Raw genomic sequence first — 17,997 nt, forward strand, 5'->3', positions numbered from 1 at the left:
ACAAAACAAAACAAAACAAAAAAGGGCACATCACAACAATGAAGGGAGATGTCACCTGCTGGCCAACTTACATAATGGCAGGAACGCATGAGTTAACAGGCATCAGAAGCTGCCATGACAAATCATAATTTTTTTTCTAAAAGAAGGAAAACAAGAATATACCATAGATCATTTTATCTACCCTGAATTTTGTGGAGACCCATGTGTGAAGTGGTTGCCCAAGAACATGCCCTGGCAGCAGAGGTGGCACAGTGCTATAAGCTCCAGCTTAGAGTGCTCTCCTGACCACCGTGGGTAAGGAGCCAACAATGCAGCCTTTGCTCTGCATGAGTGTTGTCCCAAGATGATTCAACCTCAATAAAGATACTGTGCCCACCCAAGACACTCTGACCAAATAAATATCTCAGCCACATAAGACCCATCTCCTTTCTGTTCCATCAATTCTGCACCAGAGAACAAAGAAGGGTTCAGGTTTGGGTCTCCTCATCCTTTCCAGAGTCTACAGACAGCTTCTCCAATGGGGAAAGGCGTATGCAAGGCACTCAGTGGCCCTGATTTAGTCAAGAACAGAGTATCCTTAGAAAACCACGGCATTATTATAACAAAAACGGCCAATCACGAATGTTATGTAACAAGTCAGTAAATTTTGTGCTGCATAGCCACAAAGTGGTAGTCAGCATGAAGAGAGAGGGCAAAGGTTAACAATACCAATCCAACTTTAGCAGTAAGAGACACCTCCTCAAACCAAAATTCTATGTGCTTTGATAGGTACATGCTATGGCAAAGATGGGTACATCACTTGCTTATTTATCAGAGGCTCTTGGGATACCTCAGTAAACCAGAGGCACAGCTCTGTGCTGATATGCACACCCACTGTAGTGCAGAGAAAGATCATGAATAACAGGAATGATGAGCAAGCATTTGTAGCCTATGACGTAAGGTGAAAATGTGCTGCAAAAAAAGAAAAAGCTGAAGTGGGGGAGGTGTCTGGGTATCGTATTCGTGACAGTCTGGGATTCCAATTTTAACTAGGTGGTCATGATAGGTGTCATGGAAATGGTAAGAAGTGAGCAAAAATTTGAAGGGCATGGAGGAGTTTTGCCATGTAGGCATTTGTGGAAAAGCCCCACAGAGGAAACAGCTACTGAGATAGGAGCTCATGTGGCATGTGTACAGATGAACAAAGAGGTCATGCTGGCCACAGCATGGTATAGCATGGTGGAGGAGGGTGGGGAAGAGCAAGAGGAGAGTTCACAGAGGCACAGAGGTCAAGAGGCCAATCAGTCGGGCCTCAGAGGCCACCTGCAAGGCTCTGACTATTCCTGAGTGAAGAGGAGGCAACATCAGGTTGTAAGCAGTGGAGACAGTCTGATCTACTTTAGATAAGAATTGCTCTGGCTGCTCTGTTACACTGGGGCAGGGAGGGGACACTATTATTGACAAAACAAAACAAAACAAAAAAACAAAACAAAAAAACCGAGCTGCGCCGCCCTCCGCGCCGACACCATGCTCCAGTTCCTGCTTGGATTTACTTTTGGCAACGTGGTTGGAATGTATCTGGCTCAGAACTATGACATACCAAACGTGGCTAAAAAACTAGAAGAAATTAAAAAGGACTTGGATGCCAAGAAGAAACCCCCTAGTTCATGAGGCGAATTCCAGCACTGCCTTTTGGATACATTGATTCTGCTGTTCTTGAGGGCCTCCTTATCATCTGAACCAGAAGCTTTTGTTTTAAATTCCAGCCTCAACCATTTTCCTCTTTGCTAGATCCTGCCTTGCCTGAGAGCACAGATGGGGCCAGAAGTTAAGAACCACCCTTTCCATCTTCCTCACCTCATCCCTTCTTCCTCCCAGCCACTTGAGAAGGCCTGACTGGAATTATGGTGCTAGATTAGTAAACGTGACCTTTAATTAGTAGTCTCTTCTTTATTCTTTGGAATTTCTACTCTTTTCTAAAGAAAAATTGATGAGTTTTGTATAGCCGATCAGACATAAATAATGCTAATTTCACAGTTTAGCAATTATAATGGCTGTTTAAACATTTGGTACTAAATTATGTTGTTTTGGGGGGGGAGTTAACTTTTTAAAATTGTATTTGAATTCAGTTTGCCAACATACAGTATAACACCCAGAAATTAGATTGTTTTAAAGTCCTTAAATTTTTTTTTTATTTAAATTTATTTTTTATTGGTGTTCAATTTGCCAACATATAGAATAACACCCAGTGCTCATCCCGTCAAGTGTCCACCTCAGTGCCCGTCACCCAGTCACCCCCACCCCTGCCCACCTCCCCTTCCACCACCCCTAGTTCGTGTCCCAGAGTTAGGAGTCTTTCATGTTCTGTCTCCCTTTCTGATACTTCCCTCTCATTTTTTCTCCTTTTCCCTTTATTCCCTTTCACTATTTTTTATATTCCCCAAATGAATGAGACCATATAATGTTTGTCCTTCTCCAATTGTAAAGTCATTAAAATTAAAGCCCAGAAGCCAGTTACTCTGGAATTATCCCATTTATTTTATGCTGTTATCAGGCAGCTCCATAGTTGCTAATTTAATCAGTAAATTGATTTACTACTCATTAACTGGGGAACTGTATTCTGAGGGACCTGTCAGGAACTAGGGAGTTTAAAAATATGTAAAATAATGGCCTTTATCCTCTGAAGAATTCAGTCTAGTATGCATATCTTTCCCTGAATCATGTCTTTGATTTGGCTCTTCTCTCTCCAAAGAATCATACTCACCTTAAGGGATTACAGGTGCATTTGACATTACATGATGGATAAATGACATGTTGTAAAGGAAATTTTATGCCTCTTCACATTAAAAAATGTATTTACATTATAACTTTATAGCAATTCTCATAAGAAACTTTGAGGGGTTTTGTTTTGTTTTGTTTCCTGTATTCAGAAATCACCATTGTATGTTAACCCATACATAGGGATATCTCTACATCCCTCATTTAGGAAGAAGCTACTGAAGATGAGACCTCCACTCAAATGCCAAAGATTTGTCATTGTCGATAAGTCAGGATGGAACATAGAGGCCACTTTTAGGCAACAGGCTTGAGCAATAGAGACCTGAGCAAGGCAAAAGGGCCCACAGTGACCACTGAGCTGATGCAGTCTCATTAAGCCATAGGCCCTAACTGACCAATGGGCCACTTAAAACCAGTCACTGTTCCTAAGACTGCCAAAAAAGGGAGAATTCCATCCGGCCCCATAGTCCCTTATTTCTCCTGTAAATATAGCCCCTCACCATTGCCTCTTGGCAGACAGTCCTTCCTTTGTTGTGGTGCCCACTGCTTCCTGTCAGTGTATTCAGTAAACTTTTACTAAAGCTTTAAAAAAAAAAAAAAAAAAAGCAAGAATCACCATTGTAATTTGTCAAGTGTATAATTAGTCCATTTTTTTTAAGTTAAAAAAATGTTTGTATACATCACTTTTTCCATGGGTCAGGATACAAAAGTGATCAGAATAAAGGACCCCTCATACTCTGTCCCTGAGCAGCTAGTTCCTCTTCCTGGACGCATGCACTGTCAACAACAGTCCCCTGTATACATTGAGAAGGATTCTGTGCCTGACCAAATACATGTGTGTAAAGGGGGTGTTTACACAGATCATAAACTACTCAGTTTATGCCTGGCCTTTTTTTTTTTTTTTTTTTTTTTTAATGGAGGTCATTCCATATCAGTATGTAAGGAACAAGAAACCTCTTTCTCTTTCTTGGCTACATGAGATTCTATTGAATGGATATACCATAACTTACTTAATCTGTTACTGATGAACGTTAGGTTTCCTGTCTTTTGCTGTTACAGTGATAGCCTTGAGCCTAAAGTTATACATATCTGTGCAGGGTATAGCTATAAGCTAAATCCTAAAAGTGAAATTTGCACTAACTAGATAAAATCCCACTTGTGTGTTTTGTGTTAGGGGACTTAGGCAGGTCTTTGATAATGCCATTTCTGAAAACACTTTAGAATCGGTGAACTGGAAGAGTAATTTAGAGATGCTTTTTTCAGACAGTGATGACATTGGTACTATGTGATTCTAAAACAAAGGGGTTCTGTTTCTCTTTGGAAACAGGGATCTCTTATACATGAGTATAGGTTTTATCCCTGGCAGCTTATGCTGGTGTGTGATACAGATTAGCAGCATATTGTGGTTTGCCTTCACCCTAGAAGTGAGATCACTGGCAAGGGTCTTCTTTTTCTGATGCTGTTGTATTCTCTAAGGTGTGGATGCAGTATCTACCTCATACAGCTCCCCTGAGAAACGGTTGAGGTAATCCATGTGATGTGTTGCACAGTGCTTTGCAAATTGCCAATAAATAATAGATATTGGTCCGAAAAAAAAAAAAAAAAAAACCCAGGGTAATGTATATCAAATTATCATTTTATATCAGGAGAAAATTTCTCATGTTGGCAATAGTAGCCATCTTGCTAAATTCCAAGTGGCTGACATATTACACCTACTCCCTTGACGGTCCACTGGGATTTTGGTTAATAAGCTATTTTTCAGTATAAAGCCCCCTTTCTCTGTGAAAATGCACAAAAGCAGAGGAAGAGTGAATCCAAAAGGATTGAATGCTGAGGACCCTGTGCCCAAGGCTCAGAACTCCAGCAGGAGAAGAAGGAGGGAGGCCAATCTGGAGGCTCCTTGCAGAGATCTAGGCAAAGCTGACAACAGGGTAGTGAGTGGTGCCCAGACTTGGAAGTTTGGAGGATAGCACCCCAGATATTACCCACAGGCTGGATGTAGAGAAAGAGAGGAAGCAAGGATGCCTGTGTTTGGAGGGGAACATGACAACAGGGTATCAGAATTCTGACTCAGACACACCGGGTTGGAGGCAATGGTTGGCAGACAGGAGGGTATAGGAATCTGATGTTTGGAAAGAGGTCTGGGCTGCAGACACACTTGCGAGCCACTGGCATACAGATAATCTGTAAAGCTGTGATAATGAGTGCAGAGACAGTAACAGGGGAGCAATGTGGACTGAGAAAAGACAAGGAATCCACCCCAGGGTGCCCCACACTAGAGGGTGGGGAGAAGAGGAGGCATCATCAGGCACTTATGCCAGAAGCCGAGAAAAGACATGAGATGAAAGAGAGGAAGGGCGATGTCTGTCTGAGGCTACAGGGGGCTCAGGGAATGTCCTGATCATGTATAGGACACAGCTATAATCCTAAAAGCATGGCTGGTGTTCATTAGCCTGGCAGGAATGACTGATGGCCTGCACTACTGTTTCTCCTTCTCACTCACACCTCCTGTCTTCTGCAGTACTCAGGACGTAACACAAACCTCTGTCTCCAGTCTGGGCCAAAGCAACCTCTGGAGTCTGACAAACGTCTTCCTCTTGCTGAGGTGCCCTGAGCCCTGCTAGTGATCCCATGACTGAGAAGACAGCTTGAAACAGGAGGAAGCTCCGCACTTGGGCCAGCTTTGCCTAAGTTCTGCTGGTTCCAACCTGAGTCGTCCCAGGCTGCAGAGTCCTTCCAAGCCCTAACTTCCACATCCATAAAAGGGCCTGTGTGTTGTAAAGCTGAAAAGCAGTGAAACTCACAGCATGCCAGTAAAGACGGAGCCTGGGAAACAGTTGCTCACTGAGCAATTTTTTCTGCCTCTTTTCTTTTACTACTACAGCTCAGAAAACCAGACCTACATGAAACAGGTGTGTCCAAGCCAGTGCTTAGCAACCTTCCTCTTCCAGGTCAGGGCCTGAATATGAAGGTGTGCATGAGCCCATAGCCCTGAAGTTTCCTTTATGGGGCTGCAGAGGCCTTGGCAACCAAGAGGAAGACTTCTGCTAATATTGCCATCCTAACACAAATCACCCAGAACAGAGATAATAAGGAGGCTTGGGAACTCTTACCCAGCTCTCAGATAGAAGGCATTCACACCAGAAGCCCATCCAGTCCTCAGCCTGTTAGGCCCCCAGTCTCCATGTGAAAACATCTGATGATTCTGCACCACTCAACTCTGCTGGAAGGGGTAGGGCTCCCCAAATCATGTCATTTATCTGCCTTGCACCCAGCTGTGGAGGAATCACACCCTGGCTTACCTTCTCGATGTCTACCAGTTCAGTCTCATAGATCTCCGCGATGGTGATGTGGTGCTTGGCTGCGATTGTAAACCTTCCCTAAGGGGAAAAAACGAAACAGAGTCACGTTCTGCTTTTATGTCTTTGAATGCCAATCCCTTTGGGAAGCAAAAAAACAACAACAAAAGTACTACTGTAAACCATCTCCAGGACTCCACCCCACAGCTGCTCAAGCAAGGCAGTGTCTTACCATGTCTGTGTAAATGTCGATGGCTGCGTTTAAGCAGTTGATAGCCTCTGAAGCGAAGGCATTTAAGAAAAACAATGAAAAAATCCATTCAGTCAAAGAGGGTTCCGGGGAGCCTAGCTGCTATTAGAATGTTAAAGAGGTTGCATTTGGGGTAAAATGCAGGCAGGTGAGTTAGTAAAAAGCAAGTAGAAATCACACACAAGGCCAGATTCCTCAATATGCTCAGTCCCTAGGAGGTGTAGTGAAATTAAGGGAACTAGAGCTGGAGTAGGACTGGCTCAATACTCTCAACCTGACAGTGAAAAACTCCATCCAGGGCCAAGACTGCATATAAAACCATGCCGGCTGTCATCAACACGGATCAGCTCTAGTTGCTAAAACATAAATGCAAATGCATTTTTTACTGATATCACGTATATATACTTGAATTCTGGAAGACAGTCCTTCACAAGGAAGATCATTTCAATAGACTTGACTCTTCATGGAACCAAAATCAAAAGCAATTTAAAATATCTGAACAACTCCTAAGGCAAGTTAACATTTCATACAATGTTAAAAGATGCTAACTTTTAGTGTACTAATATATGCCAAAAGGAAGAAAACAAATGTAGTATGGGATATTCCTAATAAATTCTATGAATTTTCTAAAACACTGAGCCAACAAATTTCCTGTCACAAAAGGGTGGTGTTTATAATGTTGACATGTGAGTGACAGCTCCAAATTTATTGCTTTTGCTTTAAAGGCAATAGCAAAGACAAAAGGTCTGATTGAAGAATTAGAAAAGTACACATATTAAAAAATTAAAAGCAACTTCCTCCCTAAGAAATGTGGATTGTTACATCCTTAAAGAAATAGATACAGAAATATATACACTATCCATGATGCCACTCAAACCCACTGCTAGTATTTTGATGCACTTTTCCTTCTAGTGTTTTCTGGATGCAGTTCCACATGCACACATTTTTTTTTTGTAAATTTGAGACCTCAATTCTCATGAGGCTCTTTGGTTACCATTGTGGACATTTACCAGGTCACTGAAGATGCTCTGAATCCAAGGACTTTAATGCTTGTACCATATTCTAGAATACTGATGCATTATAATTTTATCATTCTATCCTTGCTGTTCATTTAGGCCATGTCCAGTTTTTCACATTCAGAAACAATGTGATTAATCTTTATATAAAAGCCCTCGAGGCATCTTCATTCTCAACGATACATTCATAATAAAAGTTGGGATTTCTGTGTTAAAATGCACTGCTAAAAGAAAAAAAACAGAGACTCCACAGCTACCAGTGCATGTGCTGCAGAGAAGTTAGTGCTTTTTAAGTGTATAATCTTAACTAAAAAAGAAATAACATTTGCAAAATTTTGCCACTTTAAATACCCAAGTTCATTCTTTCTTCAAAATCAGCACTTCAAAAAACACTTTTTAGATGAATACTGTGTAAGTTGTTTTTAACTATCAGATGTTATAATCTGCCATTAACTGGATCTTAAAATGCACCAGGTATTTAAAAGTGAGGAACCATTAGTTTTCTTTAATGAGTTATAATACATTCATAAAATTAAGGTAATAAGAAGATATAGATAAAATTAAAGCTAATTTCCAAAACATTCTCCAAAATGCACTATAAGTGGCATTTAAGAAAACAGTGCTATCAAGTAAATAGCCATGACGAATTGAACATAATTTTTCCTCATAAAAGTTCAAAATGATTATGGAAAAATCCCTACAGTTACTAAAATCTCTACTACCCCAAAGCACAAAAACTTCTTTTTACCAAGACTCCAAGGTCCAGAAGTGCACCCCGTGAAAAAGGCCGCCGACATCAACCCTACAGTCTTATTAGTTGCACAGAGATGGAGAACATCTTACCTTGAGGGTCTGCCTTCTTGTAAGCATTGCCAGCATCCACGAAGCTGGTGGCAGAGTCATGCTTGCTCTGAAGCTGCATATGGAGCTTGGCTGCCTGACAAAATGCATTTCCTGCAGCTGAAGAAGACAAGTCACTACAATTAGTCACAGAATAGCAAGTGTTCCCAGAGTGGCCTGTGCTCTAAGTGTTGGGCCTACTCCTAGAAAAGTTCCTTGTCAATGAAAAGCATTCCAGTCAGAAGCACAGGTAAATGTGATCAAGTGCATCTCAGATGTGTGTGTAAGAAAACCAGAAGCAAGTTGAATGGTGACAAAAGCTTCTCTTAGTCCTAGGAGATCTCCCAAGTGGCACCTGGGCAACAGGCCTCCATTAAGTACTAAAGCCAGTCATGTTCAACTCTGTCCTCCAGCAGATACTAAACACTGATTGGGGCTTCAGGCCACAAGTGCTTAAAGAAAGGTAAAACACCAAAGTAAGGATGCTTATTTGATCATCTTACTATCTCAGTGTCCACTGGATTTGGCTGTCACTGTTGAAGAAAGTGCTAATGGAAGCTTCTTAGACAAAGTAAGTATCTCAAAGAGTGAAAATTAGGCTCACAACTCCAAAACTCAGTTTCTTAAGTTTTAACAAAATCTGACTGATCTTCACATGAGGTATAACCTGTTTTTATCTTCCACTTGGTGTGAAGAATTGCACATTCCCTACAGGATGATGGATGGATTTGGTTACAAGGTGCTGTCCAGGTTTCTGTTGGGACAAGGTACACTGTGAAAGTTTCATGCACTTAATGTTTTTCAGAAAAAGTTTCTTTTTTTAAAATTTATTTATTTATGATAGTTACAGAGAGAGAGAGAGAGAGAGGCAGAGACATAGGCAGAGGGAGAAGCAGGCTCCATGCACCGGGAGCCCGACGTGGGATTCGATCCCGGGTCTCCAGGATCGTGCCCTGGGCCAAAGGCAGGCGCCAAACCGCTGCGCCACCCAGGGATCCCTCAGAAAAAGTTTCGATCAGAGACTGTAGATTCTGGAGTGGCAGAAAAGAATGAGGGAAGGAATCTCTAGCACAGGAGTCACACAAAGAACAAATGCCCGTAGGCAAGAAGAAGCTGGGAACACAGGCTAGTGACAAGCCCATGCTGCCTGCAGGAGGGATGAACACAATGGGCAGGGGAGATGAAGGCTGAAGACACCATTGGGCCAATTCTGGAAGGCTGTAAATGTCAGCACAAAGAACCTGAACAAGGATGAACCCCCACTGTCATGAGGTTCTTGGCTCAGAGAGAACCACCACAGACTGGGAAGCACAAGGCCTGTGGAGACACAGCTCAGTAAGGTCTGGAATAGGGAAGCACTAACAGGAATGGACAGGAAAGAAATCCTTCCACTAGGAAAAACATGATGAAGAATATCGTAAGACCTTTTGATGCTTAAAAAAAAATGTTTTTAGTCATCTCAAAAACACTGAGAAAAGTACAGAAAATCGTGGGCCAAAATACGCACCGCTGGTATTAAGAAATAAAGCAGTCAATTCCACAAAGCTTTGGCTATTATCCCTTGTTCTGATCCCTCTCCCAGAGGTAACCACACAATTCCTACTCAGGCTTCTGGACTGCCACCTGAGGGAAAAGAAGCAGTACAAACTCCTGATCCAGCCTACGCAGGCTCAACTCTGACCCTGTGCCAGACAAAAAGAGTACCAAGGCAGTGCTGAAAATACTCAGCCATCAGTGTGGCAGAGGCACTGAGCAATCAGAGACAAAGCTGGCCCCCAGCTGGAGCTAGGACTGGAGCACCCCCACCTACCAGGCTTCAACCTTTACACTATTGAATCGTGGGGTTGGTGATGCTGGAGGAGGGGCCAAGGCTGCTGCCAGGGAGGGGAGTGCACAGGCATGTGAGTACCTGTAGCAGCAGCTAACCAAATGGCAGCTCTGATGGGCTCTGCCTCAGAAGAGGACAGTAATAGCTTGGACCTCCCAAGTAAACTGCTTCCAACAGCCTGGCTCTTGTTCAGCATATGTTGGCCATTCTCATTAGGACATGCAAATCTATCCTTAGACCATACCCTCATACCATACAAAAGATGCAAATACTGAAACAATGCGCTTTTCTCCTCAACTGTTTTCAATGTGTTATAAATCAGGTATAAGTACATTTTGAAAACATACCCTTTTAACCTAAAACTAAACCTATAAATGAATTTTAATCAGAAAGGACCTTTCAGGTTCATATATTTCTACAGAAATTTCTTACTAAAATGCTTTTAAAGTGTCAGCCTTAATGGGTAAATCAACAGAGTATATATCCCAAACTTACACAAGGTTATATGTACATTATATCTCAATAAAGCTGGGAGGGAGAAAAACAGATGGAGAAATGGATTTGTAGAGAACAAAGGCCCTGCTTTAGATCATGTAGTAGATGCAGGCCAGGGATAGAGACCCACTGGAGCTGAAGGCAGTCTCCATTTTCACTACAGAGATACCCTGTCAACAAGCTCCTTTTTCATGGCAGGGGATGAATTTGTTTCTCAAAATCAGTGTTGGAAAGTTATCCTTTCTCAGACCAATAAAACAATTCCACTGTTTTAGAACTGATTTCGCTATGTGTAATTTCACTGGATAAAAGGCATTATTTTAAAAAGTGACAATAATTTTTTGGGGGTTTATAAAAATAACACTCTCACTGTCACATTTCTCAATGGAACCTTACACAGAGCTGTTCTCACAGTAAAAAAAAATTCTCAACCAATGTTTAGATATAAAAAAAAATAGTCTGTATACTTAGATCAAGGTTCTTTTCTCTCAGACCATGGTGGCCACACCAGTTATTCCGACAGGCACACCTGTCTCAGCCAACAGGAGGATATACAAATAGTCATTTCCTCCTTTGAGATGATTTCTTAAAGTTATTTGCCTGAAAAGCAAACAAATAAAAACTTTATACATACCACTCCAATTTTTAGCCATCTTGAACATATTTGCAGCTCTGGTATACATTTCACAAGCCTCTTCTATTTTTGTGTTTCCTCTGAGAAAAATTTAAAAACAAGGTGAAGTTTTACTATTAGCAACCATACACATCTCTAGTTCTCCATCCCCAAATAATAAGTATTTAATGAGCACCTACTATGTGCTATGCAACTACACAATCTTAACAGCTGCTCGCTCAAAGGGTACACTCTTATTACCCCTATTTTCCAAATAAGGAAACTGGCATACAAAAGTAAAGTAACTAGCTCAAGGTCACACAGCAAGAATGCTCAGAACTGGGACTCAAATACAGATCTGGCTTATCTCAGAACCTACACCCATAACCAGAGTCCTTTTCATGCATGGGAACTGAAGTTTTAAGGTCAATTGGAGAAATAAGAAGTGCATTATTCAAATGAGATTAAATTTTGAATGTTAAAGACATTTTTACCCTATTAATTCTGAAGAGTTTAGCACTATGTTTATTCAGACTTTAAAAACAAAAACGGAAGCCAGATCATAAAAGAAGTGCCATGTTGTTTGCTATCTTATTACCTCTGGCAGGAGAAAAGCTCTTCTCTACTGTGTAAGGGACCACAATGTCCAGCCCCTCACCCCATGTGGAAATGCATTTTACAATATCCAGAGAGGAAGAAACTCTCTACTGCTACTTGAATACATAGTGTTCTGGAAAGTTCTCCACTAGACAGCTGATTCCACTGAGGGATAATTAGCTGTCAGACATTTCTTCTTACACAAAGGCAAAAATAATCCTCTGTAACTTGCACCAGAGTTTTCTAATTCAACCTTGTTCTTTATAAGCTAAATGAAGGCCCCTCTATAAATGTTTCTCTGCCTTGTCTATGGCCACTATAAACATACCACAGAATGAAAACAAGGCACTCTGTGCAGTGCACACAAGGAATTCAGAGTGATTTAAGGACATAAGGACCAAGAGAAAGGGGAGGTCATGCTGACTCTTGGGAGAGTGAGCACATACACATATGCCAGAAACTCAAAGAGGCTCTGGCAGAGGGGCGTAGGCAGCTCTGTGTCAATACACGTCCCAGTGCAATACACTGAGGCTCAAGTATGACCTGCATCTTACCCCAGGCCAGTTCTTTAACTTCACTGGGCCTCCGTTTTTGCATGTGTAAATAGTGGATAATATGATCTATACTTGTGGAGTCATTATAAAGATCAAAGGAAATAATTCATACACAGTTGCCATTGCAGGGCTTGACCCAGAGTAGGTACTCAATCAGGACGATTATTATAATTAGATTCATGTACTGAAGGCATAAAAACTTTTGGGAATATATGTACAAATAAGGGACCTGTCTGATAAGGGACTTATATCTGGAATATATAATGAACTCTTACAACTCAGTATTGAAAGACTAGTAACACAATTAAAAAGGATCAGATCAGACATTTCTTCAAAGAAGATATATAAACAGCTAATAAGTACATGAAAAGATATTCAACATCATTAGCCGTCAGGGAAATGCAAATCAAAACCACAAATGAGATCCCACGAGGGATCTCATTCACACCCACAAGGATGGCTGGAATCAAAAGAGAGAGAATAACAAATGTAAGGGAGGATGGATAAAAACTGGAACCCTCCTATATTGCCTGTACAAATGTAAAATGGTTTAGTTTGGCAGTTGCTCAAAAGATTAAACATAGTTACTATATAATCTAGCAATTCTGCTTCTTGGTACACACCCAAGAGAAATGAAAAGGTTATGTCCACACAAAACCTTGTATATATTCACTGCATTATTCATAACTGCCAAAAAGCAAGAACACCCTAAATGTCCATCAACTGATGAAAAAATAAATAAAAATATAGCATATGCATACAATGGAATATTGGACAATAAAAAGAAATGAAGTACTGATACATGCTCTAATATGGAAAAGCCTTGAAAACATTACATTAAGTGAAATAAGCCATGAGCATATTGTATGATTTCACTTATTTGAAAAGCTCAGAGTAGGCAAATCTATACAGACAGAAAAAGATTAGTGGTTGCCTAGTGTTGGAGAAAAATGGGAGGGGGAAGGAGAGCAGAGTTTCTGTGGTGATGAGAATGTTCTAAAACTCATCGATAGCATGGATGCACAGCTTTTTGTCACTATGCTAAAAACTACTGAATTGGATACTTAAATGGAAGAGTTACATGGTATGTGAATTATATCTGAAGCCACAGTACTTCCTTCCCCACACATAAAAAAAAAACTTTGGGGGCTATGTCATACAGCAAATGACAGGATGGCAACAAGCCAAACCAAAAATGTAGTGTCAGAATAAGCAGTTTTCTTTTAATGACACCTTTATATATTTAAAAAAAAATTAGCTAATTATCCCAATGGAAAATTCCTAACCTAAGTTTTTGATGTTAACCATAACTCCTTGCAGCTACCAAAGGCTTACCACTTTCTTGTCTTATTTTCCTAAAGTATACCAGGAATCTTGCACTGTAATTATAGTTCAATCATTCTTATTAAAGGTTTCCAAATAAAACTAGCTTAATTAAAATGTACTTTACCCTATTATTTTTGGAGACAAATTCAGCTAGGAATAATAGAATGCCTACATTACACTAGGTTTTATGCTGAATATTTCCACATATGTTATGTGATTTTCATCATTATTACAGCCACCATGAAAGATGCTAACTCCATTTGACGGAAGAGAAAATTCTATCTGGGCATCTGCCTTTGGCTCAGGTCATGATCCTGGGGTCCTGGGATTGAGCCCGGCATAGGGCTCCTTGCTCAGCAGACAACCTTCTTCTCTTTCCCACTACCTCTACTCTGCACCCCCTTCTTGTGCTTACACATGCTCTTTCTCGCAAATAAATAAATAAAATTAAAAAAAAAAAAAAGAAGAAAAAGAAAATTGTATCTGGAGGTCAATGGCTCACCCAAGGTCATCCAGCCAAGGTCAGTAGTGGAGCTGACACCTGACGTCAAGTTCAGTGGTATTATAACAACGAATATATTTTTGTAAAGACTTAGGACCCTTCACCTCTCCTAAAACAGAATCACGAGAAGTAATCATTTTAAAAGCACTAGAGAAACTCACTTATCATAAACACAACATAACCTTAACAATTCATGAAAAAATATACTTCTGAAATCATCCCAAAGCCTACTGTGTTCCATTCATGTGAAAGTTAATTTTTATGAGTTTTAAGGACAAATATTCAGAATTCACGTTCAAATAATTCAAATGATTGTTACTCAGAGCTCCCATAAATAAGGTACAGGTTCCTTAAAATGAGAAACACGTTTCTGTGAGGAAATCTACCTTATAAAGTGATACAATATAAATACAGGGCACCTGACTGACATTAAGAAAAGCTGAACTGTAAAAAAAAATAATAATAAAAATAAATAATAAAAAAATTAAAAATTAAAAAAAATTAAAAAAATTAAAAAATAAAAAGCAAAGCTGAACTGATCCAATTTAACTACCTGGGGAGACTGTGCTACCATGAACTTGAAGAAAATGCTTTCTCCACCACGAAAGTAAACAGTGACCAGCCTGCGTAAGAACCACTATCACCACCATCATCACCTCCACCACCATCATCACCACCTCACCCATGCAGCCCCAGCTAACCCCACCAGTCCTCAACTCCAAGGTCAAGGCTGACTGCCTCTCCTTTTTGACCATGCTTATTCATGAAATATTCACTGAGATCAGTAAGTGTCAGAAAACACTACGAGGAGATCAGAATGTTGAAGAAAAATATTTAATTTCAGGGCTGGAAGCCCACCCCACCTCACATGTTCCACTGAAGAAATGTGGTCAGAGCCACATGTCCCACCAGAAGCCAAGTGAACCATAGAGTTGTGCCCAGCCCGCAAGTCCCTGCTCTCTTCACAATCCCACCCTGTGTGTTCCTACTCAGATGCTGGTGGGGCAAGAGCAACCAGCCTGGGAAATTACAGCCCATTATTTCAAAGAGCTCCAATAACATCTACACATAGACAAATCATTGATCTTTTAAAAACCAATTAATCCTCAAAGAATCTAGTCTTGGTTTTTCTTTATCCAGAATAAGAGCTATTTCAAGGTGCTATAAAACACTGGCAACCATCAGTACATGCTCTTCTAAGACTGTGGGTGGGAAGAGGGGGATGTTAAAGTAGAATCACAGGGACTAACAGCACACGTGTCACGAGATGTACCCAAAAGAAAAGGAGGAAGCTGCTGAGGTAGAAATAAAGCTGCTTTTTAAATCACAAGAGTAGCACAGCAGAAATCTCATAAGAGAATTTCTCAGAGTAGAAATATAAAATACCATAAAGAGGGCACCTGGGTGGCTCAGTTGGGTAAGCACCTGCCTTCGGCTCAAGTCATGAACCCAGGATCCTGGGATCAAGGCCCACGTCAAGCTCCCTGCTCAGTGGGGACTCTGCTTCTCTCTCTCCTTCTGCCTTTCCTCCCTGCTTGTGCTCTCTCTGAAACAAATAAAATCTTTAAAAAATATATATGTCATAAAAAAATATCGGTGTCACTGACAGTGCTGTGATAACATGAAAGCAGAACTACAGACGCAATTCAACTCTGTCATCCGAATATCCTGAAGGGATGTCAAACTATGTCAGGGGTCTACAAAAAAGGATCACTTTTTGGAGTGCCTGGGATCCCTGGTGGAAAAGCCCACCAACCAGGACAGCTCCTTATTTACACTATTTATGAGTAACATTAGCCCTTAGGCTGCCTCTGGTGATAGAGACCAGCACAGGACCTGGCACATGAGTCTCACTAACAATGCTTGACCACTGGATGGAAGAAACTACCCACATTACAGTTTTTTGAGTTTTCCCATTTGTCATTCAAAATAAAAAGCAAACACAAAAAGTATCCAGAAAAAGGAAAGAAAAACTCAAACTCTTTAAAACATCTCCACCATTAATAGAAACACTGTTTCTCTACTCACAGCACTTCTGACACCAAATGTGTGAGTTTTTCATATCAAGCAATTCTCTAGTTCTCTGCAGCCACCAGCTAGGTGTCCTATAATTCAATTGAATGGTGACACTACCCAGAGCCAGTGCAGATCCCACAGGTTAAGGGTTCAGTCCCACACAACTACCTCCACTTCAGACAACAGTCTCAAGTAGTCGGTCTTCAAGGTACTCACATCTCTAACTTGGCTAAAAATCAAGAGTTCCCACAACCCCTTCCTCAAATTTGATTAATGCTAGAACTCACAGAACTTAGGGAAACACTTTACTTATGATCACAAATGATACAACTCAGAAACAGCTAATGGAAGAGAGGCACAGGGTAAGGAATATAGGAAGAGAGTTCTGGAGTATCCTATGCCCTCCCCAGGGGTATCGCAGTCTAACACCTCCACATGTTCACCACCCAGAAGTTCTCTGAACCCAACATTTAAGATTCTGGGGAGATTCTTCACTACACAGGCACAACTGATTCACTGACCATTGGTGATTAACTCAAACCCCAAACCCTCTTCTCTCCTGGGAGGTTTGGGAGTGGGGCTCAAAGTTCCAACCCTCTAATTACATGGTTGGCTCCTCTGACAACCAGTCCTCATCCGAAGCCACCCAGGGAGGGACCAACAACAGTCACCTCATTTGCATAAACTTTAGTATTGTTGAAAGGGGCCTATTATGATACAGAAGATGCTTCTCTCATCTTCACCACTGAGGATGGCACAAGGGCTTTACAAGTTCTGTGTGAGGAACCAAGGATAAAGAACAAATATATATATTTTTATTATATCACAACATCACAGCCACATAGAACTATTTATTCTATTTTTTACCTTCCATAAGCAATTTATTTTCATCTGTACTTCATTTCTATAATTTCCAGATTCTAAAAGCTTAAATTTTCATAAATAAATACAACTATTTCAAGATGAATTTACTGCTGGGTTTAACATATTTCTAAATAGTCCAACTTCTTTCATGGAATGCAAAAAGCAGAAGTATCTACAGCACGGGCCCCAGGGAGGTAACACTTCATCAAGCTACCTTGAACTCTTATTCCAAATGCCTGTAATACCGCTAGACTGAGGTCCTTTGTTTTTCCAGGAACCAGTATTAGGGTGGAAAGGACACAGGCTTTGGACAAGGTCAGACTACCTACAGAGGAATGCTGTCATTTATTAGCTTAGTGCTGCCAGCTCAGAGTAGGCAGCCCCTCTTGGGCCTCTGAGAAATTCCACGAGAGCAGCCTACAGAAGCCAAGCAGGAGGATCATAGCTTTACCACCAGCACAGTCTTGGCATTCTGCCATGGACTCTGGATTCCATTTTGAGAACTTTTCACCTTATTTCTACTTATTTAAGAAAGAAACTATCATAGATTCTCAGACACAGGAAACAATCTGAGACATTTAAGGAATGGCTGACAAAAGTATCTGTGTTTAAGCATAACTTCCTGAAATAAAGTTTATGAGAACATGTACAGCAAAGAAAGCTAGTTCGCCTTTATTCTGGTAATACTCCCAATGCCTTGACTTGATATGGATGGGAAAATGTGTAGTTGAACCTATTAATCAAACAAATCAAGATACTTAAATATACAAGAAAGCTAAGAACAGACAGAAATGACATATACAACATTACTTGCCACAACAAGCTTTTATATTTAATTTCAACCTTTATAAAAATCTATATAAAATTCAATCTTCAAACTGACTCTCAATCTGTAGGAAAACCTGGTGAAAACTGAATCCACAGGATAATGGTGGCTGCCTAAATACCAACCTGTCCTCCAAACTCAGATCAGCAAGCAGCAAATACAACCAGCTGTAATCCATGCCAACAGCAAAACTAGGAGACAGAATTCGACAAGA

The 17,997-nt window shown here is 40.7% G+C and overlaps 2 protein-coding genes across 7 annotated transcripts in view; one reads left to right on the plus strand and one right to left on the minus strand.

Annotated features, from left to right (window-relative positions):
- Positions 1-17,997, minus strand: part of NAPB (NSF attachment protein beta) — a 50,366-nt gene that overhangs the window by 14,787 nt on the left and 17,582 nt on the right. For 3 of the 6 annotated variants that reach the window (XM_072736538.1, XM_072736537.1, XM_072736539.1), the window contains exons 2-6: positions 14,078-14,186; positions 11,120-11,199; positions 8,166-8,282; positions 6,289-6,335; positions 6,060-6,137 (exon numbers count right to left, since the gene is read on the minus strand). In XM_072736538.1, coding sequence (XP_072592639.1) covers positions 6,060-6,137; positions 6,289-6,335; positions 8,166-8,282; positions 11,120-11,168 — 291 coding nt within the window. In that variant the 5' untranslated portion in view covers positions 11,169-11,199; positions 14,078-14,186. The remainder of the gene's footprint in view (positions 1-6,059; positions 6,138-6,288; positions 6,336-8,165; positions 8,283-11,119; positions 11,200-14,077; positions 14,187-17,997) is intronic. The other 3 variants (XM_026002317.2, XM_072736541.1, XM_072736540.1) reach the window with 3 other exon arrangements.
- On the plus strand, positions 1,123-3,497 carry LOC112922698 (short transmembrane mitochondrial protein 1). Its single transcript, XM_072736543.1, has one exon. It carries the CDS (start codon positions 1,507-1,509, stop codon positions 1,648-1,650), a length of 144 nt encoding a protein of 47 aa, XP_072592644.1. The 5' UTR covers positions 1,123-1,506; the 3' UTR covers positions 1,651-3,497.

Source organism: Vulpes vulpes, chromosome 14, assembly GCF_048418805.1.
Source record: "Vulpes vulpes isolate BD-2025 chromosome 14, VulVul3, whole genome shotgun sequence".
NCBI classification, from domain to species: Eukaryota; Metazoa; Chordata; class Mammalia; order Carnivora; family Canidae; genus Vulpes; species Vulpes vulpes.

Excerpts from the sequence above, each read along its gene's own strand:
- LOC112922698 (XM_072736543.1), top strand. The coding sequence starts at position 1,507 with ATGCTCCAGTTCCTGCTTGGATTTACTTTTGGCAACGTGGTTGGAATG.